General features: G+C 55.8%; 1 protein-coding gene across 1 annotated transcript in view; it reads right to left on the minus strand.

Annotated features, from left to right (window-relative positions):
* Positions 1-25,000, minus strand: part of Kirrel1 (kirre like nephrin family adhesion molecule 1) — a 100,536-nt gene extending 75,536 nt beyond the window's left edge. Inside the window, exon 1 of the mRNA XM_026415221.2 lies at positions 24,924-25,000. Within this exon, the coding sequence (XP_026271006.2) occupies positions 24,924-24,975 (52 nt within the window). The 5' untranslated portion in view covers positions 24,976-25,000. The remainder of the gene's footprint in view (positions 1-24,923) is intronic.
* Between the last annotated feature and the right edge of the window lie 2,575 nt (positions 25,001-27,575).

Raw genomic sequence — 27,575 nt, forward strand, 5'->3', positions numbered from 1 at the left:
CACAGATTCACTCCCTTCTGAACCCACCTGGTCCTTCTAGAATCTTCCAAGGATAATTAGATGCTTTGGGGGTTGGTTTCCCCTCCTCCAACACCGCAGGGGCCAAGCCAGCCTGGGTCCTTGTTCCTCCATCTTTCTGCCCCTCTCCTCCCTTCCCCTGGGCCCATGCGTCCTGACTTCTTTGCTCAGTGTCTGTTCCTTGCTCTCTCGGGCAGCATGTCTGTCCCGGGGACTTCTAGAAAGCAGGGTGGAGGCTCCGAGCCTCGGTTTCAAGCCAGAGATATGGGGACAGGAACGGGGAGGATGCTCCCAAGTCGTCTCAATGAATCTTAGGTAACTTTGCAGCAGCAATAACAGAGGCGACTTCCTCCTCCTCGTTATGTGTGGTCCAGGCTCCTATTAAAGTCGGGCCCTATTCTCTCTTGACACGTCAATCGCCGTCACACGGATACCAGGGGCCGAGGCCAAACTCAGCCGAGGATTGAAAACACTTGCCACCAACAGTTCTCCTGGAGCGTCCCAGCAGCACCCGAGGAAGGGGTGCCGTCCCCTTTAACCTTCCCCTCTGGACCGCAGCCCTCCCTGAGCCCCCAGGCCTGGGTCTGCATCTTCAGTCCAGTGCCTTTGGGGGGCAGTACCGGGGACTGGACCTAGGGGCGCTCACCGCCGAGCCACATCCCCAGCCCTCACTGTCTTGAGACAGGCTCTGGCCAAGTTGCTGAGGCTGGCCTCAAACTTGTTACCCTCCGGCCTCGGCCTCCCAGTGGCTGGAATCACAGGTGTTGCCCACCGCCCAAGGTGAGCTGGCCCATGGTCAACCCCTTCCACAGTGCCACCGCCTCCCTTGGTTTTCACTCCTCCTCTGCCCAACGTCCCAGAGCCGCTGACTGGGTAGAACCTGGCCCCACACCTCCCCTCTCCTGCTCTTGGGCCGGCTCACTCACTCCCAGGGGGTCCAGGACAGTGGGCAGGAAGCCTCCCACCCCCACAGGTCTCCTCCAGGGCCTCACCCCCCTCCTCTCCCCTCTCAGCGACCAGGCTGGAAAGTGGGGCAGCACATGGCCCGGCCTCCAGCCTGTCCCCCAGCCCCAAACAGGGGCCTCCAGGCCTGTCCCCCACCCCCAAACAGGGGCCTCCAGGCCTGTCCCCCACCCCCAAACAGGGGCCTCCAGGCCTGTCCCCCAGCCCCAAACAGGGGCCTCCAGGCCTGTGCCCCCCAGGCCTGTCCCCCACCCTAACAGGGGCCCCCAGGCCTGCCCCCCCAACCCTCTGGGCCATTCTGACCCGGGATGGAACTCGGAGGGCAGTCTCCTGCTCCCGTCCTTCCCACCCCGAGTCCTTCCTCTGGGCCGTTCTCCCAGCCTCAGAAGAACAAGACGGTTAAGAAGGAAACCAAGGCTGTCCCACTGCCTCAGTGGGAAGTTCACTACCTGAGATCCCCTCGGCCGGCCCTCAAGACCCTGCCTTCTGAGGTGGGGGTGCCGTCCCTCACCACCCCCCTCTCACAAAGCTTTTCTCCCAGGTTTTTGACCCTGATGAAGATTTTTAACTGGAATCCCTTCTTCTTCATCTTTGTCTTCTTTTTTTTTCCCTTTCTCCCTTTACTCTGTAATTCTGAAAGATCTTTTGTCCTCTCAGTAAAAAAAAAAAAAAGAGAGATTGGGAGGGGTCTCCCCCTCCTTGTAAGTGATTGAGAAAGAGGTTTTGTGTTGTTTGTTTGGAGAGAAAGAAAAAAAAAATCAATGCAGAACCTATATTCTTTCTTAGATTTTTTTTTTCTTACCTAGACATAAAGGAGAAGGGGTGTCGTGGCTCACACCTGTAATTCTAGCAACTTGGGAGGCTGAGGCAGGAGGATCACAAGTTTGAGGCCAGCCTCAGCAACTTAGCAAGGCCCTGAGTAACGGAGACCCTGTCTCAAAATACAAAACGTTAAAGGGCTGGGGATGTGGCTCGGTGGTAAAGCACCCCTGGGTTCAGTCCCAGGTACCAAAAATAACGAATCAGAAATCAATGGGAGAAGTCTTGAACACGTGAATGGAGAATGGCGGCCCTCGAGGGGGAGGGTTAAAAGGGTAACAGAGAAACTGAGGAAGGGCTGCAAAGGCCTCCAGAGAAGGAGCAGGGAGGGTGAGGAGAGAGGCCCCCTTCCTGGGCTCCAACTGGGAAGTAAGAAATGACCTCGGATCCCCCACTTCAAGGGTCCTGCACATCATAGCACCTAAAAGGGCCAAGCATACAGTAAGTGCTCAATCCATGTGGGGTTAAACAAAACAGGGCTGCTGTGGTAATTATTTCTTCTCTCTCTCTTTTTTTTTTTTCCTTTTCCCCCAGGACCAAAAGAAAGGCCCAGTGGAAACCAACAGAGGGAAAGAAATAAAGAATTCCGGGCTGACCTCAGCTGAGCTAGGGCAGGGTGACCGACAGAGGTCCGCCAACCCCTCTGGTCAGGAAACCCCTTCTGTCTTCCCTGGACCTCGGCCTCTCCCTCATCTGGCAAGCCAGGCAAGACCGATGCATCGAAACGCTGTCAGCTCTCAATTATTCAAACACAGGATCCTCACTTTGGAGATTATCCACGGAAAAATCTTAATCCCGGGCAGGCTCACTCCCTTTGCCACCCAGGATGTCTCGGTTGTCAGTCTTGGTGGGAGCAGGGAATTAGAAACTCATTTAAATAGCGGTCCGAGTCAACTCTAATAAGCAAGGCCAATCTGATGATGATCATCATCATTATCACCAGGATGCATTCCAAAGTTGGATGGAAAATCAAAAAAAACAGAAGGTTAAAAAAAATCAGAGACTGGGTGTTATCCCCCTGGAAGCCCCCCTCCTGCTGGGTCAACTGGGTGTTAACTCTATTTACCGAGGGCCTTTAATCTGGACAGCTCTCTGCAGCTTCTGGTGCATCTTTACGGTGCCTCTAAAGGAAGATTAGAGACAATTTGTGATATTTGTTTCCTTAAAATAGTAGCTGACTTTCTCACTGCTGTCTTACCATTTGCCGGTTTCGTGTAGTTTCGCTCATTTAATGAGTTTACTGACTTCATCAAAGATTTGAGGCCACACACATCTGCACACCTTTGGTCGGTTATAGAAAATGTCAATGATATTTGCACAGATATGTGCACAGTGGCACAGGCCTATGACCCCAGCTCCTCGGGAGGCTGAGGCAGGAGGATTGCAAGTTCAAGTTCAGCCTGAGCAACTCGGCAAGGCCCGCTCAGGCAAGGCCCTGTCTCAAAATAAAACAAAAAGAGCCGGGATGTAGCTCAGAGGTAATGTGCCCCTGAATTCAGTCCCCGGGACTGCAAATACTAGTCATAAATAAATACAATACAGTATAAATTAAGACTAGATGCTGGATGGGCGTGGTGCTGATTAGAAAAGCAGGGGAGCAAATACAGACAGGAGAATGAATGGAGGTGGGGGAAACCTAACCCAGGAAACACAAGCCACAGGATCTCCCAGGCCTCTTCAGAGGCCAATGGCAAGGTCCAGGCCCGAGCTTCCCGGCAGCCAATGCAAAAAAAGGAAAAATGCAAAATGCGTGACATGATTTATCATGTCTATAAAACAAAAACCACCCGATGACTTAGGAAAAGTACTGCCCCGGAACTTTCACCCACAGATCCTCATAAAAGGACACTAGGATGTGTGGAGCCATATCCTGGATGACATCCCTACCATAAATACTCCAAGGGTTTTCCAGGGCTGGCTCTTTAGAACACTCCTCACTCGGGCAGGCTGGTGGCACTAGGCCAGATGCTCAGCTCAGGAAAAGCCGTTCTTGAGGGGGCCCAAACCGTCTGGCTCGGTCCAGGGATAAAACGGAGAGTTCCTACAGGGACGGAATGGAGGTGGGCGGGAGAGCGAGGCGTAAAACAGGACTCTTCCTACTCGGCTATTTCAGCCCCCAGCTCAGAGCTGCCTCCTGAGATGAGGAAGGAGAGGTCGGAGAGTCACAATCTCTGGGGAGGGATCTGAAGACAGGGGGAGGGAGGACCCAGAGGGGCCCCGGAGGGAGGGAGGGAGGAAGGAAGGAAGGAAGGAAGGGAGGGAGGAAGGAAGGAAGGAGAAAAGACATAGAGACACCTAGCCCCATAAATATCAGCTCAGTTTTTGGCATCTTGAGGTCTGGAAAAATCCTGAGAAGAGTCACAGAAAAGCCAGGTGGCAGGAGACAGTGAAGGCCTGGCCAGCGGGCACTCTCCCGGGGGAACACCCCAAGCACCCCCACAGCCCAGCGGCTGGAGGGCCCGGTCCACACAGGCTGGACCCAGAGGCTGTCCTCGCCTGGGACAATCCAGGAAGGAAGCAAGCTTACAACCCAAGCATCAGGTAATGGGGGTGTGCAGAAACTCTCCCGTTTATCTGACCAAGACCTCTTCATCCTACACAGACCCTATTTTTCTCCCCAAGGGAGGGCGAGAGCCCGGTGCCGTGGCCTCAACCTGCTCATCCCAGCAATTGGGGAGGCTGAGGCAGGAGGATCGCAAGTGAGAGGCCAGCCTGGGCAACATGGCAAGACGTGATCTCAAAAAAAAAAAAAAAGAAAGAAAGAAAAAGGGCTGGGGGTGTAGTGCAGAGTGGTGCCCCCTGGGGGAGAGCCCCAGTACCAAAAGGAGAGCAAACTTGTCGAGCCTTGTCTGTCTGAGGTGCTGGGGCTGCAGGGAAAGCCCCAGGAGAGGAGGGACAATGAGGTGCAGGGCTGGTGTTCCCCGGCCGCCTCTCCGAAATCCTCTTCAGGAGCCCGGGGAAGGAGTGGAGGGTGGAGGAGGAGAGGGAGAGCAGCCGGCTGGCATCTCCGGGCTGGCATCTCTGCCCGTCCCCTGACAATGGCCAGGAGTACGGAACCTGCAGCCTGTTACTTAATTATCTCTGAATGGTTTTTGTTCCTGGCTTTAAACATTTACCCCGATTGGGTTTTCACGGCTTCACAAGCTCTCTATCTCCTTTTCTTTGCCGTCGCCATGGCAACGACTCCAGGCCTACAACTGCTCTCTGATTTTAAATAAAAGTTGAGGTTTCTCCCCCCCGCCCCACCCCCACCCTTCCCTCTCTTTCTAGGGGATGGGGTTTCTCTCTTCCCTCCCCCTCCCCCTCCGCCCTCGCCCCCCCCCCCCCAGCGCCCAGCGGCTCCTTATCATCATCACCTCCTTCTCTCATTACCTCCTTCCACCTGCCTCCTCTCTGAACCCTCTCCCATCTCTGGACTTCCAAGCCCTAATCCCCTGGTTGCCATGACGGCAAGAGACGGGGTGCCGAGGAGGGAGGGGGTGCCGAGGAGGGAGGGGGTGCCGAGGAGGGAGGGGGTGCCGAGGAGGGAGGGGGCAGAGGTTGACAGATCAGGGCCTCTCTGGAAAGGGTGGGGCATCTGCCGACAGCCTGGGGAGCGGCGTCACCCTATATGCTCTGGGGACCACCCCCTTCCTCCCAGGGCCCCCCTTCCTCCAGCTGTAGTGGGCAAGCAGGTTCCTTCGGTCACCACCCTGGGTCCCCAGGAAGTGTTCCTGCCCCCCCACACACACACTAGGGCCTGACCCCAAGGGCTCCACCGCTGAGCCCCATCCCCAGCCCTCTTTGAGTCCTTATTTTGAGGCCGGGTCTCACGGGGTTGCTGAGGCTGCCCTCCAACTTGCCATCCCCCTGCCTCAGTGCGTCACTAGGATTACAGAAATGTGCCTCTAGGTCCTGACCTGTCACGGAGGACGTCTGGATCTGTGCCATGGGGGGCGAGGGGTGGGGGAGGCAGCAGATTTCCAGAGAGAGGGGAAGGAGGTTGGCCGGGGAGGAGGAGGCCAAGGGGGAGCCTCCAGTTCTAACCCGGCTCTGGGCCAGTGACTCACTCCCCCTAAGGCCCTGGGCTTTGTCTCTAACAGGGAGGGGTTGGATTAAATCCCTGAGTTTCCAACTCTTTTCAGGTGCCCTGGCCGGCCCAGGAGGTGGCTGGCCGCTATGGCAGGGCTGGGGGGTGGCGGGCGAGGGCAGCAGCCAGCACCCAGCCCCTCCAGGACTCCTGCGTCCACCAGGTCCACCAGATACAGCACAGACCCCGACCACAACCCCAGGTGTTCCTGGGGGAGTCAGGGCCTCCACTCCCCCTCCCTGGTGGGTTACCCAGGTGACTTGGCCACCTCCTGTCCCTGGCCCAGACTCACTGACCTAAGTTAGGCAGGGCTCATAGGGAGACCTCAGCACTTCCAAAATGAGCTCGCAGAGTATTTCCACAACAGTATGAACCTCTCATTTATATATTTTATTTTTTGAGGCACTAGGAATCAGACTCAGGGGCCCTCTACCACTGGGCCACATCCCAAGTCCTTTTCATTTATTTCTTTATTTATTTTGAGACAGGGTTTCACTAAGTTGCCCAAATCGGCCTTGAACTTGGGATCCTCCTGCCTCAGCCTCCTGAGCAGCTGGGGTCCCAGGTGTGTATCAGGCCACCTGGCTGGAGGGTCGTTTATTGTCACACCTGGAGCGGGAGGTGCTTCTGGTTTTCAGTGGGTAGAGGTCCAGGATGCGAGAGAAACAGACCCTACCACGACGGGGTTAGTTGTGCCCACCTAAAGCAAGTCATTCCCACGTTGTTTGTTCACAGGTTACTATGTTATACTCAATCACTTATTTAACCCGTCTCCTGAGTGCCGATACCAGGCACTGGGGAGGAGAGGCAAGACCAAGACACAGGAGGGGGCCCTACCCCCAAGGACTTCACTTCACCTCATATTCTCAACTCCTGATGGCAGGAGCCAGGATATCACACAACAGGATTCATGAATTCCGTGTCAGAGTTAGGAAAAGAGACTTGCACAAGATCAAAGTCAGGACTAAGAAGACCGAACCTGAACCCAGGTCTCCTAACTACAAATCCAGGGCTCTTTTCATTACTCTACACCATAAAATATTTGAGCTGGGTATTGGGGTGCAGGCCTATAATCCCAGAGGCTGGGGAGGCTGAGGCAGGAGGACCAGAAGTTTGAGGCCAGCCTCAACAATTTAGGGCTAGGGATGCAGCTCAGCGGTACGGCACCACTGGGATCAGCCCCCAGTGCCATAAAATAAGTTTTTTAATTTTAGAAGAAGTAGTTAGGATTCATTGAAACCGTAGGAGCTAATAAATGCCACCTACTGCAGACATCTCAGACCCCGTACCAAGGGTTCTACAGATTATTTTATGCAGCCTTATCCGTCACTCCAGGTGGAAGGCACTGTTCTTCTGCAAGGAGGTGAAATGACTGACACAAAAGTCACCCCGGCTGGAAGAAGCAGCTCCTGGGTTCGCACAGAGTAGTCTGAACTCCAGACCTTGCCCTTTTACCCAGAAGCTGCAGAGCACATCACCCTGGGCCTCTGGCATCACCAGCTTCCTCCAGTGAAACAGCCAAACAGACGGAGGCCCTGAGAGAGCCCTGAGAGAGCCCGAGACTCCTCTAGGAAGCAGCAGTCCAAGAAGAGGTGAAATCAACCCTCCCATCAACCTAAGATCCTCATCTAAGATCCCAAGATCAACCCCGGGGAAGCTGGAGGAGGGAGGTGGAAGATTCTCTATGAAATAAACAAAAACAACAAAGGTCAGGCGTGGTGGCGCACGCCTGGAATCCCAGTGGCCTGGGAGGCTGAGGCAGGAGGACTCCAAGATGGAGGCCAGCCTCGGCAATTTAGCCAGACACTGCCTCAATATTTTAAAAAATAAAATTAAAAAGGGGGCGGGGGATTCGGCTTAGTGGTTGAGCACCCCTGGGTTCAATCCTTCAAAACAAAAACAAAAACACAGAGGCCCCAAGAATCAAAACTTTAGAAAAGCAGAGGGTGGAGGAGTACGGAGTGGGACAAAGAGCTGGTGGTGGAGAATGAGAACGGGGCTGGCTGCAGAGGAAATCAGACCAACAGCGACCTTGCTGTTGGGGGAGGTTCCCAAGTGTGGCTGCCCTCTGATCTGGCCACCCAAGCTAACAAAATTCCCCGTCCCTCTGTCCCGGGGAAGTGCCTGACACACCCCTCGGCCCCCACCCCATCTCTAGCCACCAGCATCAGGGCCTGTCACTGACAGAGGGACAAGGAGACCCCGACATCCCCAGGCCTCAGGGACATGGCTGCACCCCCCCAGGGCAGTCCCTGAGGGGACCCCGAGGTGGCCTCCAGAACACACCTCCCCTCCATCTGGAGGCCCTTCCAGCCTCCGCTGAGCTCCCCGCACTTTAAAGGCCTCCGCTTCACTAATGAGGAAAAGAGGCCTGTCCCAGCCCACAGGCAGGGGCCCCCGGGGGCCCTCGGGGAGAGGCCGAGAGAGGCCGGTATTTGTTGTTTGTTGGTGGTGTTTTTTGTTTTGAACAAAACATAATCCGGGGCCTTGGGGGCCTTGCAATCTGGCTGGAAAACGCAAAGGTCACTGCTTTCAACCAAGGGTAAGCGGAGCCTGTCACAGGAGACCCAAGGAGGGGTGGGGAAGGGCTCTCCGCAGCCCCAGTGGGTGCAGGCGGTCAGCGGCCGGTCAGCGGGAGGTCGTGGGGGTCTGGGCAGAGAAGGGGCGAAGGAGGGCTTTGAATGTCACAGTCAGACTCAGGTCCCCGGGGGCCGGGGCCGGGAGATGGCCCTGGTTTTCATTTGGTCCCTTCCCCCAGCCCCCAGCGAGGCTCGGCCTCCGAGATGATTAAAACCAAAAGAATTTTAAATGTCTGGAATTCGCTTTCCACCACGGATGCCTTTTGGTGTTGTTTTCTCTCTCCCCTCCCTGGTAATTTCTCCTCCTGGGAGAGCGAGCGTTCCCTCCTCTCTTCCCGGCCCAGTTTGCCGGGGGACGATTCCCAGTCCACACCAGTTAACTTTGTTTTGATTTTGGGAGAGGAGAGAGGGGGATGGGTGTCTCACAAAGAGGAGGAGGAGGAGGAGGAGGAGGGAGGGTGGAGAGGCCTTGATCTTACTGGCTAAAAAGTTCCCAGAAAAAGAAGAAATAGCTTTCAGGGGGGAAAAAAAAAAATTCTGCCAAATGTTTATGTTCCCACAAGACTCTGCAAAACCTTTTCAGAGACCAGAGCTAAAGTTCAGGGCGAAGCCAGAACATGTTTCTTCAGGGAGAAAATCTTATCAGCAGGCGCACACACGCCAGCACCCACACCCTGGGTCGGGTCCCCACCTTCCAGGGGCAGGCTGGGCCATCCACAGGACAGAGGGGGTGCAGGGGTGGGGTGGGGGTACAGGGCTCCGGTTCCCCTATCCCAAGTCCAGGCCGGATCTGAACCTGGAGGAAAACCCTGGCTTCCACTGTGACTCCCGAGCCCACGCGGCTCCTCCCGGGACACTGCAGCCATGGCTCCCAAAACCCACCCGAGAGGCCCGGGGCCCCACTGGGGAAGAGCCAGTCCTTCCGGGGAACCCTCACAGGAGGGCAGCCAGAAGGTGTCGAGGAGATTAACCTCCTCACTGTAGGACAAGCAGACAGGCCCAGGTCCCTGCGTAAGGCCACTCCACGAGGAGCACAGATGGAGCCAAAGCCACATCTAGATGGGCAAGAGCACGTCCTTCCTTATTTTGAGTCTGGGTCCTGATGAATGGCTGAGGCCGGCCTCTTTCCCATCTCCATCGTCAACCTACTTGCAACTGGGATCACAAGTCCCCACCTCTTCCTTTAGGACTCGCAGACGCCCAGGCCACAGACACTGGCCGAGACACAGAAATGAGGAACAGATACAGAAGACACACACACACACACACACACACACACACACACACACACACACACACACACGGGAGGTTTGGATTCCAGTCCAGCTCTGTGTCTAACTCGCTGGACACACTGCTCTCCTGGGCCTCTCTGATCCTTCATCTGGACCTGTGGTCTCTCTGGGTTGGAAGCCCCAGGAAGGTCCTGGCAGAGGCGCTGGGGTCCAGGGGTGAGGGCCCAGCAGGAGCGGCATCCTCTCCCTCCCTTTCCCCCGTTTCCGGTCCTGTGCCCTGACCCTGTGGAGCTGGGCCCTCCAGGGTTAAGAATCCACCTTTTCATGAGGCCTGGGTAGGACACGCCTGGAGTCCCGGGCTTGCTTAGGGACCGCCAGTCGGAGGCCAGCCTGGGAGATTCAGGGAGCCCCTGTTTTAAAAGAAAAGATCAAAGGGGCTGGGGTGTGGCTCGGGGGCCGAGCACTCCTGATTGAATCCCCGTTTCCAAAATGGAAAAAAAGAAGAAGAAGAGAACCTTTTCCGGTCCATCCGTCAAGCCTGGGTCCAATTTGCTGTGGTTTGGACCAATTCCTCTCCCTGAGCAGCAGCAGCAGCTCTGCCCCATCTCGAAAATGGGAGTGATGAGCAGATTGGGGGGCCCCTGGCACAGCCTCCGCCTGGGAAAGGGAGGCCCAAGTGCCTGGCCTGCCCTTCCTCGGAGTTACTCAGTGCACATCCCTCTTCGGTTCCAGGCTTCAGGCCCCAGGTGTGTGTTCTGCTCCCTCCAAAGCAGAAGAGTTCCCCTGAACGGCCTCTCCCACTTCTGTGCGCCCCACTTCCCGGCACAGGGGTGCGCCAACTCCCCCGGGGACCCCTCCAGCCCCTCCTGCGCTGTCGACCTGGGCCGCTCCCGCCGTACCCCAGGCCAGGCACCCCCTCCCCCAGCTCGGCTCTGCCCACTCTCCCCTGGTCTCCCTCTCCCTCCCCACCCCCTCTGCTGCTGGCTGGGAGCAGGAGGTTATGAAAATGAGCCGCATGCCCAGGAGACTGTAATTATCTGCTAAGTGTGAAAGCCAGAGTGATTAATTAAGAGATAATAAAAAGAAAAGGAGGGTGAGAGGGGGGCCTCTCGGCTTTGCTTTGATGATAGAACCTGAGGTGAGCCAAGCAATTAGGGGAATCTTTATCGAGAGTTAGCTATAATCCACAAATTATCAAGCACCAAATGCTCCAGGAGCAGGGCGCATCTCACTCCCGCCGCCGAGTGACAGACAGACAGACGGACAGACAGGGAAGGACAGCAGGAGGAAGGGGGCCTGGGGAGCCCCTGGCTGGGGGGCCGGGGAGAGCCGGGGCGCGGGAGGTGGGGGGGGCTCGGGCTCTGCTGGGGGAGGCCAGCCACCGGGTGGGCTGCGCAGATTGTCCCCGTGCCGGCCACAGGCTGAGCTCCCAGGACCCCGGGCCATGGCCGTCCTATCCGCCTACCCTTGGTAAAGGGGACACTACCCCTGAACACATGCCGGCGGGCCCACAGGCTGGCGCCACCCTGCCAACACACAACTGTCACCGTGTCCACTCTGCGCTCCTCTCTGTGGGGACCACGGACCCGTCTTCTTGGAGGACCTCGTTCCACCCTGAGCATCAGACCTCACGGGGTGCAGGGCTGCCTGGTGCATGTGGGAGGTGTCACAAGGCTGGTGTGACTGCTGCTGGTGTGACTTGCTGCACTTGGCAAGGTAACCCCAGGGCTCTGGGCTCCCCAGAGCCTCCACCTCTTTTCCTGGCCTCCACTCTTCTTCCAAAGCCCTCCTCCTCCAGGGGGCTCCCTACCTTCCCGTCTCTCCTTCCCACCTGGATCCATTCCTTCCTCTTGCCTTCCCTCCACCCTCCCAAGGATCCTTCCCTAACTGACTGCCAGATGCAGTATTTCTAGTATTTTCTCTCCCCCCACCCCCTTCAATGCTGGGGATTGAACCCAAGGATGACCCACCGCTGAGTCACACACGCAGCCCTGATTATTTTATTTATTCTTTTTTATTTTGACACAGGGTCTCACTAAGTTGCCAAGGGCCTTGCTAGGTTGCCGAGGCTGGCCTCTGAACTTGAGATCCTCCTGTCTCAGCCTCTCAAGCAGTTGGTCTTAGAGGCGTGCGCCACCGTGCCTGCGTGCGTGGTTTCCAGAGCCTCTTCTGCACAGCAGGCGCATAACAGGATCCGAAATCCGCCCCCATTACTTAGATGATCTAGGTAGGTCTGTGTTTGTATCCTCTAAGTACGGGTTGCCATCTCCCCTAGGGTAGTTACCTATCGAAGAGCAGAAATGGAGTCGTCTTCTCTCTCAAGTTCAGGTTTAGAGCTAAGTTAGTCAGGTCCAGGGAAATGCCCAGCTCCTTCCTCCCTCGGATGAGGAGACTCCCAAAGGCAGGCCCCCACGGATGCCCCAACCTTCATCTGCCCACACTCATACTGCTTAGTGTCCACCCACACAGAACTGGGCCCAGGAAGGGCACCCTGTGACTCTGAGAGGACAATATTCCTGCCAGCACAGTGATCGACTGCGGGGTGGGCCACCCTGCCACCAGCCCTGTGCCCACGTCCCTCCCTACCTGGCTTCAGCAGCAGATGCCAGCATCTCCCCACCCCCACCCCCACCCGGGGGGGGGGGCTGCAGGTCGAGGCCAGAGATGGGAAGGACAGCAGAGCTCCCGGCCCCCAGCTGCTCTGAGCTGCAGAGAGGGGAACTGGACAGGTAAGGGCACAGAGTGACTCAGGCAGCTTCCTGAGAAGGCAGGAGACACTGCAGAGGGCCGCCTCCATGGTTAGTTGGAAAGCAAATCTGACTCCTCATGAGAGAGGCCTCAGAAGCAGCTTCACCTAGGCTTGTTTCTTAATCTCAGGAACTGTGCCTTGAAGTTTGAGAAGGATGTACAGACAGGAGAATACGGAGGAGGCCTTCTGTCACAGTCCCTAATTAGACCTCTTCCAGGCAGGAAATGGAAAGTTTCAGGTTAGACACAAAGAAGAACTTCCTGCTTGCCACAGAGTATCAGAGAATGGGAGTGTGAGCAGATTTAGCTGATGAAACTCCTTTTTCTTTAAACATGGATGTCCAGGTTGACCCCCCACCCCCACCTCACCCCCGCCCCCCATTAATTGGGTCTTAAGAGTGCGAGCTTGAAGCTGAGTGTGGTGGCACATTCCTGTAATCCCAGTGATTCAGGAGGCTGAGGCAGGAGGATTACAAATTGGAGGCCAGCCTCAGAGAGACCCTATCTCAAAATAAAACATAAAAAAGGGGGGGGGGGCTGGGGATGTGAGTCAGTGCCCCCTGGGTTCAATCCCTATATGAGAGAGAGAGGGAGGGAAAGAGAGAGACAAAGAGAGAGAGAGAGAGATCTTAAGAGTCCAAAGATGCTGAGGGGTTTTTTTGGGTTTTTTCTTTGGTGGCAGGAAGAATTAAACCCCACGGCACTACAACTGAGCTACACCCCCAGATCTTTTTATTTTTAAATTTGAGACAGCCTCGCTAAATCGCCCAAGCTGGCCTTGAATCTGCGATTTTCCCGAGCCCCTGGGATTACAGGGGTGTGACATTGGACGGGCTGATGTTGGGGATCTTAAAGAGCCGTCCCTCCGTGTTCCTTTCTGACATCAGTTTATTTCTCCATTTCCAGGAAGCCTAACCTGATCCCCCCGGCCCCTTCCTTATTTACGGTGAAACCCCTCAGGACTGATGCTCAGGTCTGCCTGCGTTCCCATTCACAACTACAGATGCCCTCAGGTTGTATGGGAAGGAAGAGAGGATAAGGGAGAATCAGTGGGGGTTCCTGTCCGAGTTTCCCCACAGGAGACCCCCGAAGGCAGGAGTCTCTCCACTCTGACCTCCAGCTCTTCCTCTGTAGCCTGGAGCTCTCACAGTGATGGAGATGGGAGGGAGCCTGAGTCAGGGCGCCACATTGGCGAGCCAGTGTTGGGTCTACACAGAATGAGAAGCTGACATACCCGAGAAGGTTCCCCACCGCTCCCCCCAAATCATGCCCCCCACTGACCCAATTTTCAAGTCAAACCAACAGGATCAAGACTCTGACCAAATGCTCTGTCAAAATGACACCCCCCCCAACATCTCCCATTGAGAAGAACCATGAGGACTTTCCATTTAAAAATAATAATGATAATAAAATGGAATGGAAGTGACTGGCTCAGGCACAGAGGAGTTCCGACCAACACGCTGGCCGGTTGCTTTTCAACTCGGAAGCTGGCAGCGTGTGAGTACAGATTTGGCGGGGAGTGGGCAGGGTCACCGGGAGGAAATGGACAGGTCAGCGTTGCAGCTGAGGACGGGCACACACAGGCAAGCTCTGCACCCTCTCCTGTCCCACAAACACCTCGGGACTCCCGAATCCATGATCCATCAGGGGGGTGTTACACAACTAAGCTGGCTGAGAAGCAGGTTCTGTTAATGAATTCTGTTCTCTCTTGATTCCCATTAGAATGGCTGCAGATGCATTTCCCTAGAGGAGGGCATGCTCTCACACCTCAGGAGTGCAGTCCTGGGACAAGCGTCAGGCACCAGCCTTTCGGAATCAAGAGTCTACCCAGATGTTTTGTTTTGCGGCTCTGGGGACTGAACTCAGGGTGCTCCACCCCTGAGCTATACAACCCCAGCCCTTTTTATTTTTCATTTTGAGGCAGGGTATTGCTAAGTGGCCCAGGCTGGCATTAAACTTGCAATCCTCCTGCCTCAGCCTCCCAAGTCGCTGGGATGACAGGTGTGCACCACTGGGCCTGGCTTTCCCAGATGTTTTGTAAGCACACTGAAACTTGCCTTGGCTCTCACACAATGAGTTGAAGACTTCTGGAAAGACCGTGGTTAAAATGATGCTCAAACTTACCATGCACTGTCCTGAGAGTGCTCCCCCACACCCCTTTGGTACCAGGGATTGAACCCACAGTGTTTAACCACTGAGCCACATCACCAGCCCATTTTTTAAAATTTATTTTCATTTATTTTTTAAATTTTAAGACAGGGCCTCGCTAAATGCTGAGGTTGGCTTTGAACTTGCAATCCTCCTGCCTCAGCCTCCTGAGCTGTTGGGATGACAGACATGCACCACTGCTCTGGGGCGTTTTTTTTTAGGGCTTAAAATAGGTGGGTAGGTGCAGTCATTTTACAGATGAGGAAACAGAGGCTCGTTCAGTCTCCAAATCTAAGACACAGGCCTAATTATAAACCAGGGTACTTTCCATCATTCCCCGAGCCTCCCCAAAGATCCCTGAACCCCCAGAGGCCAGGGATTACCCACGTTGCTGGTCACTTCCCTTGGCACCATTAGCACAGACTTATCTGTATTTGGCCTATTATTTGTTCATCTCTCATTCTATTGTTTCCTCTCGGGTCTGCCTTGCACTGTGAACCGTGGAAAAAAGCAAGCCCTGTGCAATATTCATAACTATGGTTTATGGAGTGCCAGATACTGTTCCTTAATATATTTTCATTCAATCCTCATAACAACCCTGCGAGGTAGGAACAGTCGTCTGCCTTTGATAGACCTCAGCAAAACTGAGGCCCCAAATAACTGACAGGCAGAGGGGCGGACCCTCCCACGGAGGACCTTCTAGTTAGGAGGTCCCGGGGCATTCTCAGGGTCACCCAGTTCCGGGGACGAGTCTGTGTCTTATGACATGCCCCTCGTCAGAAACCTAAGGCAATATGTGCCAACTAAATCCCTTCCGATTCAGGCTTTCCAGACTCTCTTCTCAATTTTCTGCCTAAACGGAGAGCAGCCTCGGTCCAGATAATCCGGAAGCCATTTCAACTTGGCTTCGCATTGCATCCATCCATTTATTCATTCATTTATTTATTTTGCAAAGTCAGACATTTTTTTTTCCCTTTCTAATTATATTTGGCTCCCACTGACATTAAAATGAGTCTGCATTCTCCCTTCACCCCCTGACTCACACCAGGCATCCCAGATGTGTGCCGGGGCAATAAATAGGTCCTGCAGCTTAGAATCCAGCATCATGGACAGAGTGGCATCATGGACAGACTGGGGATCCTGCGAGGGGTGGGAGGGTCCGCGTGGGCAGCATGGCCCAGCTGGAGGGGGTGGGGGCAGAGATGGGCAAAGAGGGCAGGGTGGGACCTCTGGCCCTCAGCCGGTCCCACGGGGAGTGCAGTCCAGCAGCAGGTCAATGGCTCGGGGTGTGGGATTCGAACCCAGCTGGGTCCAGGCAGTAGGTCTTTCTGGATGGCTGGGACCTCCAGACCCAGAGCTCCACTTGCCAAACTCCCTACCCACTTGGAAGACGCCTTCCCGGGCTCCTCCTGTCTGCTCTGCTCTGCTCTCTCCCACTGGCCCATCTCTGCCCCTTCCCTGTAAGAAGCTCCCAGTTCAGCGCATGGAATGGGAAGACGGTTAAAAGCGCCTCCCGGCTCCACAAAGCTGGGTAATGGAGCGAGCAGGGCCCCAGGCTGCTGCTGGGAGAATTCAGACAGGAGGGGGCCAAGTCACCATGATCAACACTAATACAAACTCTGCCGAGGAGGAGGAGCAGCACGTTAATTTAGGAACCAAGCCCTATGGGGAGGGGGTGGGGGTCGGCAGGAGGGAGGGGGGCACCCGAGGCTGGGAGATTGGGGGGGGGAAGGGTGCTTTAGATAAACTGCCTTTGTTCCTGGAAATCATAATCCTTGGGAGGGACGGCTCACTCCTTGGGATTCCTCGGCTCCTTCCATCCGGAGCAGGGGGTACAATCAGGGATTGTCCAGAGCCCGGCTATCTGGAAGGGCCTGCATTCCAGAGGCCGGGCAGTCCCCGGCTCACATCTGTGCACGTCCCCTCCCCCTCCCCCAGACAGGGAGACGGGAGCATTTTTCACATACCTCTCTCACCACCTTTATCTTATAGGATTGTCAATATGTGTTTAGACGTCCATCTCCCACACCAGGCTCGGAGTGCCTCAAGGACAGAGGCTAAATCTCACCTTTTTATCCCCAGGTCTGGGGGCGGGGGTACACACACACACACACACCAGGCTAGCTCAGGAGCACCAGCTCTCAGCCCCCTGGCGGGCCCCTCTTCAAGGTTTCCCTGTGAAAAGCCGAGCTTCCTGGCAGGTTTTTGCAATCTCCAGGCTCAGCCCCCAAAGGCACTCAGAGCTGAGGCCACCGACCAGTGCCAGCAGCCCAGGGTTGACCCCGCAGGGACCAGACCCCAACGGGCCCTCCCTTTGGTGGAACCAGATGTTTCCCTGGACTCTGGGCCCTGTAGATGGATGTGGCCCCAGGCCTAGAGGGGACAGATGACAAAGGACCTGGACTCCCATTCAGGTATCTTAGAGGGGGCAGGGCTCTCCTCTGGCTATCTCCCTTGAGCTCTGTCTCCAGGCATCTTTATCTTAGACCCCAAAGAGTCACAGAGAGAAAGACTTCCTCATCCTCCCAAAGTGTCCCCGACTGGGGTCACAGATCAGAGACTTCCCAGGGAGGAACTGATATTTCTCTGACTCTCTGCTCACTTTTGTCCAGCCAAACCCTGACTATCTGTCTAGCTCTTTTTATTTATTTTTTAACTAAAGGGGCTGCACATTTCCACAGCTGCTGCAGCAGATAGAGTTCTAAGAGGAGCCAGGAGTAGTGACACATCTGTAATCCCAGGGACTCTGCAGGGCTGAGGCAGGAGGATGGCAGGTTTGAAGCCTATCGGGGCAATTTAGCAGGACCCTGTCTCAAAACTTTAGAATAATAATGAAGGGCTGGGGACGTAGCAACCCTGGGTCACATCCTCAGTCCAGGGTGGGAGCAAGGCAGAGTTTAAGAGGAAGGAGGTTTTTATGAAGAATGAGATGCGGATGATAAGATACTTGGTTTTTTTGTTTGTTTTGGTTTTGGTTTTTGGTTTTTGGTTTTGGTACCAAGGATTGAACTCAGGGGCACTCCACCACTGAGCCCCATCCCCAGCCCTGTTTTGTATTTCATTGAGAGACAGGGTCTCACTGAACTGCTTAGTGCCTCGCCATTGCTGAGGCTGGCTTTGAACTCGCCAGCCTCCTGTCTCAGCCTCCTGAGCGGCACCGTTTGTCTGCCTGAATATCAGAAGTCCCTGGCTCTCTGCTTCTTACAGGCCAGCCTTTATCCTGGCCCTCTTGGGAACGGGGATTGAACCCAGGGTGGCTCTACCACTGAGCTACAACCCAGCCCTTCTTACTTTTTATTTTGAGACAGGATCCGATCAAGCGGCCCAGGCAACTTGGTTGGGATCCTCCTGCTTCGGCCTCCCCAAATGCTGGGATTGCAGGCCTGGGCCACAGCACCTGGCTTGGCCTCTCAGGGTCTTCTGGGGTCTGCCTCCAGTCCACTGCTTGAGACCACCTCATTCCTAGCTCTCCAGCCCACACCCTCAGCCAGCCTCCCTGCACCTACCCAGCAGTCAGACGCAGCCAACCTGGCTGGGTGGAGAGTTCATCTTGCCTGCTCCTGTTCTCAGTCTGTCCCTCCACGTGGGGCCCCATCTTTAGGCCCACTCCCTCCAGCTGGCCTTTCCTGGTCACTAGAGCTCACAGCACACTGCCCTGTCTCCAACTCTCCAGCTCTGCCCTGCACACCACCCCGGCACCACCAACTGGCCCCTCTCTTCCTGCATTGTAAGAAGACGTCTGGGATGTGGAGTTAGCTTCTTGGAGGGGAAGGCCCGTGGACTGTCATTTCTCTAATTCCACAAGATTCTTAGCGGGATGTTTTGCACCTGGTAACGTACATTTGTTGATGATCACAAGCCACATAAGGGCATTTCCGTCAATGACAGACCCCCTGTGCGACTGTGGCCGCAGAAGACTATGTCCCTAGTTGATGTCACAGCCATCTTGGTTTGTGCAAGTACACTCGGTGACGTTTGCCCGACAAGGAAATCGCCTCATAGCGCATCCCCCCGGAATGGTCTCCGTCATCAAGCAACGCGTGAGACGATTTTTCTGCTCAATGAAGGAACAGAGTTTGCACCAGTCCCACTCAGAATGCCTCAGAAGGGGACCCAGCAGAGAGAGAACAAATGGTTCTGTTCCCGAGAAGACTCTCAGGTTCCTAAACTAGCCCAGGGTGCCACAGTCTCCTGGGACGGCCCTGCTGGACCCTGACAGCACCCCAGACACTCAGCTTCCTGTACCCCTTCCCTGCCTCAACCCCCAGGTCCCACAGCCTTCTGGGACGGTCCCCCATCACCCTCCTGGGAGGGCCCCAGAGGAATGAGGCAGCAGCCCTGTCTCCCGGGAAACTAGTGGAATGTGCTGGAAAGTGCTAGAGATTTCCATCCTTGGAATGCAGACCCTCCGTCCCAAGGAGGCTGGCGGACTGAAAGGCCCGTTTACTTCCATACCCACCCAATTTTGTTAAAGGGGCTCAAGAAGAGCAGAGAGGGGAGAGGACTGCAGACCCTGGAGACCACCAAGTTCATCAAAGTTGCTGAAGGAGGAGGCCCTGGGAGCTGTGGACGGGAGGGAGAGTGCGCGAGATGGAAAGAGGCAGGAGGAACCATGTTCCCAGGAGGTGGGCCATCTGGGAGTGAAGAAGCTTCCATCCTGGGTGCTCCAGTAACCCCATCAGGTCAGAGAATCAGGGGTGGGAAGGTGTAAAAGCTAAGGCCACAAGAGGCACAGGGACCCAACCAAGTCAGAGAACCAGGCACTCAAGGGCTCTGACTTTCTCAGTGTGGTGTGCCTAGAGTGAAACTGCGTCCACAGGACTTCTCTGAGTCCTCTTGATCCACATCCACAAGGGAAATAATAACATCTGCCTTTAACAGGTTGCTGTCGTCGGTATTAAATTAGTTACTGGTATATGCCAAACACAAAGTCGGCCCCTCCACGCTGGAGAGCTCCTTCTCCTTCCTGACTCTCACCGAGGCCTCTCCCTGGCCTCTCCCCGGCCTCCCACTTCAGGAGGGAGGGAGGATACAGAGGCTTCTTTCTCCCCCTCCCCTGATGACCCACGGTGGCACCCCCAGCAGTTTCCAGGTCGAAGCTCCTTGTGGGAGATGGCCAAGTCCCTTGGCCGGTCACCCTGGGAAGAAACCAGACAGGAACTGGCAGGTCAGGAAGGAGCAGCGCTTTCCCATCTCTGGAAGCGTGGAGAGGAACTTCCCTCCTGATGGAAAGCGCTCCCAGAAGTCGGGGGCATGAAGGAAGTGGCCTCCCTCGGCGTCCAAGTTCCCCTTTCCCCCAGGCTCACTTCCACCCTGGAACCAGGCGCCTCACTTTTTGGTTCTGTTCCGTTCTGTGTTTGGGTGATGGGGGTTGAATCCAGGGTGGCTTTACCACGGAGGGACGCCCCTTGCTCATTTTATTTATCACTTGGAGATAGCGTCTCACTAAGTTTCCAAGGTCGGCCTCGAACTTGGGATCCTCCTGCCTCAGCCTTCGGAGCCACTCGCATTACAGGCACGTGCCACCTCCAGCCGAGAGCTGACCTCCGATGACAACTCTTCACCACCCTAAGCCAAGCTGGACGAATGGCCTAATCGGGCAGGTGGGAACCAGGCCTCCCAGACCCTGGCCTCCCTGTGTGCCAGGCCTGGGACCCATTTGGAAGCCAACCGACACTTGCGAGGGCCTTTTCCTAAGATTCTCCCCACCCAGTGCTTCACCCCAGGCCTCCGGAGGCCTCTGAGCGTCTCCAGAAGTCACCCTTGAGAGTACAGGGGTATTCTGCGATTTGTGATACCCTGGCCTGTGAGGCTGCGTTTAGGATCAGAAAACACACGGGGTTGCAAACCTTATTTGCCAATAAAACCCTTTCTTTTTAAATATATATTTGTAGATACTGATGGACCTTCATCTGGTTCATTTATTTATATGTGGTGCTGAGAATCGAACCCGGTGCCTCACACATGCCAGGCCAGCGCTCTACCACTGAGCCCCAGCCCCAGCCCCCAAATCCTTTTTTCAAAAAGTCATTTAGTAGCCCTGTCATAGTCATCAAAGAATCCTCTGATTTAGCTGAGTATGAGGGTGCATGCCTGAAATTCCAGTCTCTTGGGAGGCTGACAAGGGAAGATTACAAGTTCAAGGCCAGCCTCCAAAACTTAGCAAGACCTTGTCCCCAAATAAAAATAAAAAGGGTTGGGGATCAAGATCAGTGGTAAAGCACCCCTGGGTTCAATACCCAGTACCAAAAATAAGAAAATAAAAACGACTTGCTTTTTTCATCCATGAAATGGGGTTATTTACAGAGTATATCTCGGGAGGAATGTTGGATAGATTAGATTAGCTATTGCGTAATTAGTAATTAGCATGAGGGCTCAATAAATGATTCATCTTATTTCCAGACTGAAATGCACCACCTTGGCCTAGTGACCCTCTTCATTGCACAAGAGACCTCTCTCTGGCTCCTTCTCACTCGAATGCCAACCCCCTTCTGCTGGGCCCTCTCTCCAAGTCCCTTCCTGAGACCTTTTCTGAGGTCTCACCATGGGGTGGGGGGTGCTGAGTTTTCTCCTTTGGGCCTCCCACAACTGTTTCCATGAGATACGAGGCAGAGGTTGACTGAAGCCCAGGGCCAAGACTCAGGGGAGTTGGGGCTAGGGAACAAAAAGAGAATCGTAAAGAGGAGAGAAGGCTGGGCAGAGGGCCCCACTGCCTGTCCACTGGCATCAAGACGCAAAGCCACATGAAGCATTCACTTCTGTGCCAGACACCGATCCAGGCACTTTCCATGGGTCAACATAATTCATGGCCACCACGGCCCTAGGAGGCGTCATGACCGCCCTCACTTTATAGATGCACCCACCGAGGCACCGCACGTGACTTGGTTAAGCTTGCACGACGACCCAGGTGGGGGCTGGAGGCCAGCCTGTGATTCAATCACCGTTTAATCCTGCCTCCCTCCAACACTGCGGCAATGTCATCAGATCAATCCATTGATCAGATATTTAAGGGGCATTTACCGTCTGCACGACACTGGGCCAGAAGCCACCGGGATAAGAGAGAAATGAAGAGTTGGTGGCTGGCTGCTTGAGGAGCTTCCTGGGAACAGGACACTCTGCATGGGTGGGCTAAGGGCAGGGGTCTTCACTCACCCCTGCCCCACGGGAGAACCAAAGGTAGAGCCAGGAGGGCCGAGCACCCAGCTCTGGTAAGGAAAGGACGGGGTGCCGCCTCCTCCCCTGATCAGCTGATCTGGATCCCGGGCAGTGGCACCAACACTTGGCCTCCCCTTGGGTCTGAGTCTCACTTAGGAGACAGAAGGTGGAGTCCAATCAAGGTCAAGGAGGGGCTTCTGCCCGTCTCCCCCTGCCTCTTCCCCAAGCTCAGTGCCCTGCTTTGGGCAGAAGTGGGACATCTGGAGTGTGTGTCTCTCCATGTGCAGAACGCAGGGGAGGGCCAGTTCCCAGCTCCCCTCCCAGGCGGGCTGTGCTCAGAGAGTTCCACACTGGGAATTTAGGAGGCCCTGGGGCCTCTTCCCTTTAGCCTTTACTCCCCTCCTAAGCCATACCAGGAATGCCAAGGGCAGCTCTGGGGACCGGAGGGACAGACTTTTTTCACCCTCCCCCACAGCCACCCTCCCCTGGTGGAGGCAGCTCCCGCCCCAGCGGCCTGTCATCCCACATTGCTCTGATTAGCTATAATCTTTCTTTTTCAATTTCTCCTCCCCGAGACTAGGGAGCGAGAAAATCTCCCAGAAAATGAATAAATATTTCAATTTTCGGCGCAATCAGTCTGAGGAGCCGGCGCATGATGGAAAACGGGGGGAAGGATAATGGTTTTCATTTAGATAAGATACAGAAAATTATTTAGTGAAAAATGAAGATTGATGAAGCCCATTGAAATTCTTTAAAATGCGATTTTTATTTCTGGGCCTGGGCTGAATCTCCCCTTCCCGGCTCCTCCTCTCTGCTCCCCTCAGTGCTGTGCCTTCTCGGGCCACCCCCCACCCCTACGACAGCACCCCTGCCTCCTCCCCCCTGCCCGAGTCCCGGGTCCAGAACTCCTTTCTAAGGATGGAGGCTAAGGAGAGCTGGGGGCCTGCCAAGCCCCCCTCCTGTGCTGCCTTCTCCCCAGACCCTTGCTGTCCCCCTCCCAGCCCCCCCGGCCTGAACACTCAAGAGTGATTTCCTCTCCCTCTGGACTATTCCCTCCCATTCCTTTCTTTGGTATCCTCCCCCTACCCCAAATACTTCTGCACACTTTCATGAGGTCTAGCTTTCTCTCTCTCCACACACACACACACACACACACACACACGCACAGTTGGAGGCCAGGAGGTGGGAGGAGCTCCCGAGTTCCCCAGCCCCTTCCCCCTTTGCAACCGGAGAGAGGCAGGCACTGGGCACACACACGTTTCTTCCTGACCATTCCGGTCGGTCCCCGACTCAGTCCACACAGTCGCTCCTGTTTGCTAACTGGAGCCTTTTGTTCCTTCCAGCCCGTGCGGATCCATGTTGCTGACACGGGAGGGCTTGGAGAGGAGAGGGACAGACAGCAGCTTGGCCCCCAGCACAGGCCAGCGCTGACCCGGCCGCCCCTCCCCCACCGCGCAGCCCTCCCCCTTCTCCCCCTCCCTCAAGGCTTGGCTGAACAAAGTCAGAACTTAAGTCATCTTAAGTCATCCTCCCAACTTTCTGCCAAGTGGCTGGCCCGGCCTGCCAACCCGGAGGCCAGGCCTCCCCGTTTCTCCCAGCACCACCTCCCACTCCCACACCACCAGATGTGTGTGCTTCCCACACCTTAAGGGAATGGAGGGGGGGGCTAGGTGCCCTGGGAGGACAGATGCCGCTAGGCCAGCCCCCACCATCTCAGCTGGGCTTCGCCTTAGGAGCCGGGGAGGGGCCTGACAAGGAGAGGAGGGGTCCAGTGAAACACCCCACCCCCAACACACACCCACAAACCAGGAAGGGAGCAGAGAGCTGGGCTATGCCTGAGGCTCCTCTGTGCAAACCTTCTTCCCTCTTCTCAGATCTGCCCCCTCCCCAAAAGAGACCACCTCCTCCATTTTGTGCACTCCGTAGGTGTCTGCCCTGGTGACTGTCTGTGCAAGTTTCTTTGTTTGCTCGGGGGTTGATGTGTGTGGAAGTGGGCACCGTGTCCTTGTAATGCCCGCCTGCATACATGAACTGTGTGTGAGTTTGGACGCTGGGGTAGACGGATGTGCAAGTGTGAGCCGTTAGGAGGGGGCGGAATCTGTTTCCTCCGATGTGTCTTGTGTCTTTGTGTATGTGTCTGTCTCGTGGTGGGGGACGTTGGTGGCTATGTCTGTGTCTCAGTGGGTGAGTAGTCTGTCTCAACGTCTGTGACTGTTTAACAGTGTTTGTGTGTTGATCTCGGGGTGTCAGCCCCATTTGGGGTGGGGGGTGGAGCTCAGAAGGATTAAATACCCCTTGGAGTCAGACCCAGGAGGCAAAAACCCTCTCCCACTGACCCCAGTAAGAACCCTCTCCCACTGACCTGGCTGGAGTCTGGACCCTCGGTGTACACACACACACACACACACACACACACACACACTCACACCAGCCCTGCTCAGGATACACTAACAACATCCTCATCTCTCTCCACTACCTCCCTCACTTCCCAGCCACTTCCAAACGAGCCCCCAGACATGAACACTTTCCGGACCCCCAAGTGGGTGCCAAACCCCCTTGGGGGCCCCCTCCACGTCCACCTGGCCTGAAGCAGTATTGGGAACTCTGCTCCCCGCCCAGAACCTCTCTCTCGCGGCAGCGGTTCCAAAACCAGAGGCCCCAAGCACTCCCCTTGGGGGCGGGGAGGGGGCAGCCTCAGGCAGCTTGGACGGCGCGCGGGTCAGCCTCCAGTCTCCCCACCCCAAGGGCGGGGGATCCCTTAGCGTCGTCTTCGGGAAACGGGGTCCCCAGCTTTTGCGCACCCCCCAAATCTGGAACCCCACCCGTTTGCAGCTTTTTCTTTAGCCAGGGTACAGGGGTGCGGACCCCCGGCCTCAGAGGGGCAAGTGGGGCTGCCAGGGGCTCCAAGAAAGACTTTGAGCGCCCGGGTCCCCTTTTCTCTCCGACCCCGGCCCTAGCGGGCCCAGTCCTCCGTTCTCCCGCGCAACCACAGGAAACAACTTGGGCAGATCAACGGAAAACTCCTTCCAGCCAGCGCGGCGACTCCGCGCCCCCTCCCCCAGGACTCGCGGTGCCTGGACCCGGCGCCCGGCCGCAGGCACCGGGCTCCCCCGCTCCCCAGCGGCGCGCGGCCGGGGTCCCCGGGTGGGGGCGAGCTTCGGGGGCGGGCCGGGGTCTGGGGGGGGCGCTTACCTTGGGAGAAAGTGTCGGAGAGAGTGAGGATCCAGACGAGGAGGCTCAGCATGCTGCCCGCCCGCCGTGCGCCCGCCCGCGGCTGGGGCCCGAGTTGGCGAGCGAGCGAGCGAGCGGAGGAGCGGGCTGGGAGGAGGGAGCCCGGAGCCCGCCCCCCGCCCGCCCGCCGGCACACACGCGCACACTCACGCGCACAAACTCACTTCCCTTCCTCCGCGCCTCTTTCTCTCTCCTCCCGGTCCTTCTTCTGGGCCCGCCCCCCGCCTCAATTCTCCCCGCTCCCCAGCTCGCGCCCGGGTCTCTTTCGATCTCGGCGCCGCTCGCCCTTCCTCTCCCCTTCCCTTCCTTCCCCGTCTCCCCGTCTCCCTCCCTCCCTCCCTCCCTCCGCCTGACGTCTACTCTCCCCCCCGACGGCGCCTCCCTCCACCAGCCCGCCCCCTGCCCCCCAACGCGCGCGCACACACACTGGCTCCCCTCGCTGGACTGAGATGGCAGGAGAGCGCAGAGAGGGATCGAGGGCCCAGGCGCCCGGGGTACAGCGCGCGGCAGGCGGCAGCTCCGGAGCCCTGGGACGCGCCGGACCCCTGCCCTCCCGCGCTCCTCCCACTTACAGACCCCATCTGGGCTCCGGGGCGACGGATCTGAGCGGTGGATGGGGTGGGGGGACTCGGACTGAGGACGACCCTCCAGCCCAGAAGAGGATGGTGATGAGGGAGGGCGTGGGAGCGTGTGTGTTTGAGTGTGTGTGTGTGGGGAGGTGGGGGGGTAAAAAGCTTAAAGACCCCCTTTTTTTAAAAAAAAAAAATCCTACACCAGAATCGAACCCTTGATTCTCCAAATTAAGAATTCTCAATGGACCAGTAAATGGGACAGTGGGGGATGAACATTCCTCTCCCCACTACAGAGCCCCAGAGTCTTCCTGGACGGGCCTTGAACCCCCGCACGGCGAGGGGTGGGGTGGTGGGGTTCTCTTAGCCACCGAGGGGAGGGGGGCGGACCCAGCGTTGGAGTCCTCAGCGGCTGCGAAGAGGCGCAGTGGACTCTTCCTTTGTTCATCTTGGGCATCTACCCATCCAGAGGGACAGCCAGCCCACTCGACGGCTTCGAAGGGCCCAGGCCTCCGGACATCGTCTCCTCCCGCCTCTCCGGGAAGGCTGGCCAGAAGACAGAGCCGCAGAGGGAAGATCTCTAAGCACGCAGGAGATGGAGATCCTTCGGGGTCGAGAGATGCAGGAACTGGGAGGGAGGGGATTTCTGGTGAGAGTAATGAGGACATTCAGGAGAGGTCTCCTCCAAAGGGCTCAGTGTGGCAACCAGCCCATCTGTCAACGCTTAACCAAATACTGCTCACAGGGTGCTGGGGGTGCCTGGCGGTCTAAGGGATGAATCGAGGGGAAATAACAGAGGAGCCCCAGGAATTGCACAACTTTACAATCGTGCTGGCCTAGAGAGTTCGGCACCTCTTTTCTTGCAGATTCTAGGTCTCCTGGGTCCCTAACGCTCCCCGCCAAGATTTGTGGATCCGGCCCCAGAGCTAGGGCGCATGGCTCTCTGGTGCCCTCTGCTGGTGCAACACAGCTACACATGCTCTTTCCTCCAAGAATCCTGACACCCGGCTGAGCGGTCCACACTCGTCCACACACAACTAGAGGACACGAGCAGAAAAAATGCACAAGCTCATATTCAGCAGCACGATATGCACAGACCCAGAGAATCCTCCATATGTTCAAAAGCACATAGGCAGAGGCCAACACAATTTAAAAATTTAAAAATAGAACTGTTCTGAGCCCAGAAATACAAGCATATAATCCCAGACACAGATACACACCAACACAGACATGTAAGGGTTTTTCACTTATTCATCCATGAATCATGCATTCAACAGACATTTCTTCAGTGCCTGCTATGTTCTAGTCACAATCCCAGGCTTTGGGGATACAACAACGAAAAAACGCAGGTAAAAATCCCTCCCTTTTAGTGTTCTATTCTGGAGGGGAGAGAGAGGCTTTAGAAAAATACATCATACACCAAGTTATCATGAACGCTAAGGAATACAAATAAATCAGGATAGAAAATAGAGAGAGAAAGTAGGAAGGGACGAATTGCTATTCTTCTAAGCAGTCAAAGAAAGCTACAGTAACATTTAAGCACATCTGAAGATGCTGAGGTATTCAGATACTCGGGCATTCTAGGGAAGAATGTAGCAGGTAGGTGGTAACAGCGAATGCAAAGGTCCTGAGGTAGGTATGTTCTGGAAGGATCAATGAGACAGTCTTTTCCCATTTTCACTCTGAATGAAGGTGCCCTGAGAGGAGGGATTGGGTGTTGATGATATAGGGACATGTTAAGAAGGAAAGGTCTCTTGCTGAGGGAGGAGAACATCCTTAGCTTAATGCTTATTGCCTGCCACCCAACTTCTGATATTCGGGCTTGATACTTATTCTAAGCACGAGGAAGCACTGGGCTGCCAAAACTTTTGGCTTCCCTCAGTATACAAACAAACAAACAAACAAACAAAAAGCAGTATTGAGACTTTGCCCTGATAAGATGGATTGTTTGGGGGGTTTTGTCCAACCATCAGTATTTTTTTTGGGGGGGGGGTTGGGTACCAGGGATTGAATTCAGGGGCACTCGACCACCGAGCCACATCCC

Source organism: Urocitellus parryii, chromosome 11 (genome assembly GCF_045843805.1).
Source record: "Urocitellus parryii isolate mUroPar1 chromosome 11, mUroPar1.hap1, whole genome shotgun sequence".
In the NCBI taxonomy this organism is placed as follows: Eukaryota; Metazoa; Chordata; class Mammalia; order Rodentia; family Sciuridae; genus Urocitellus; species Urocitellus parryii.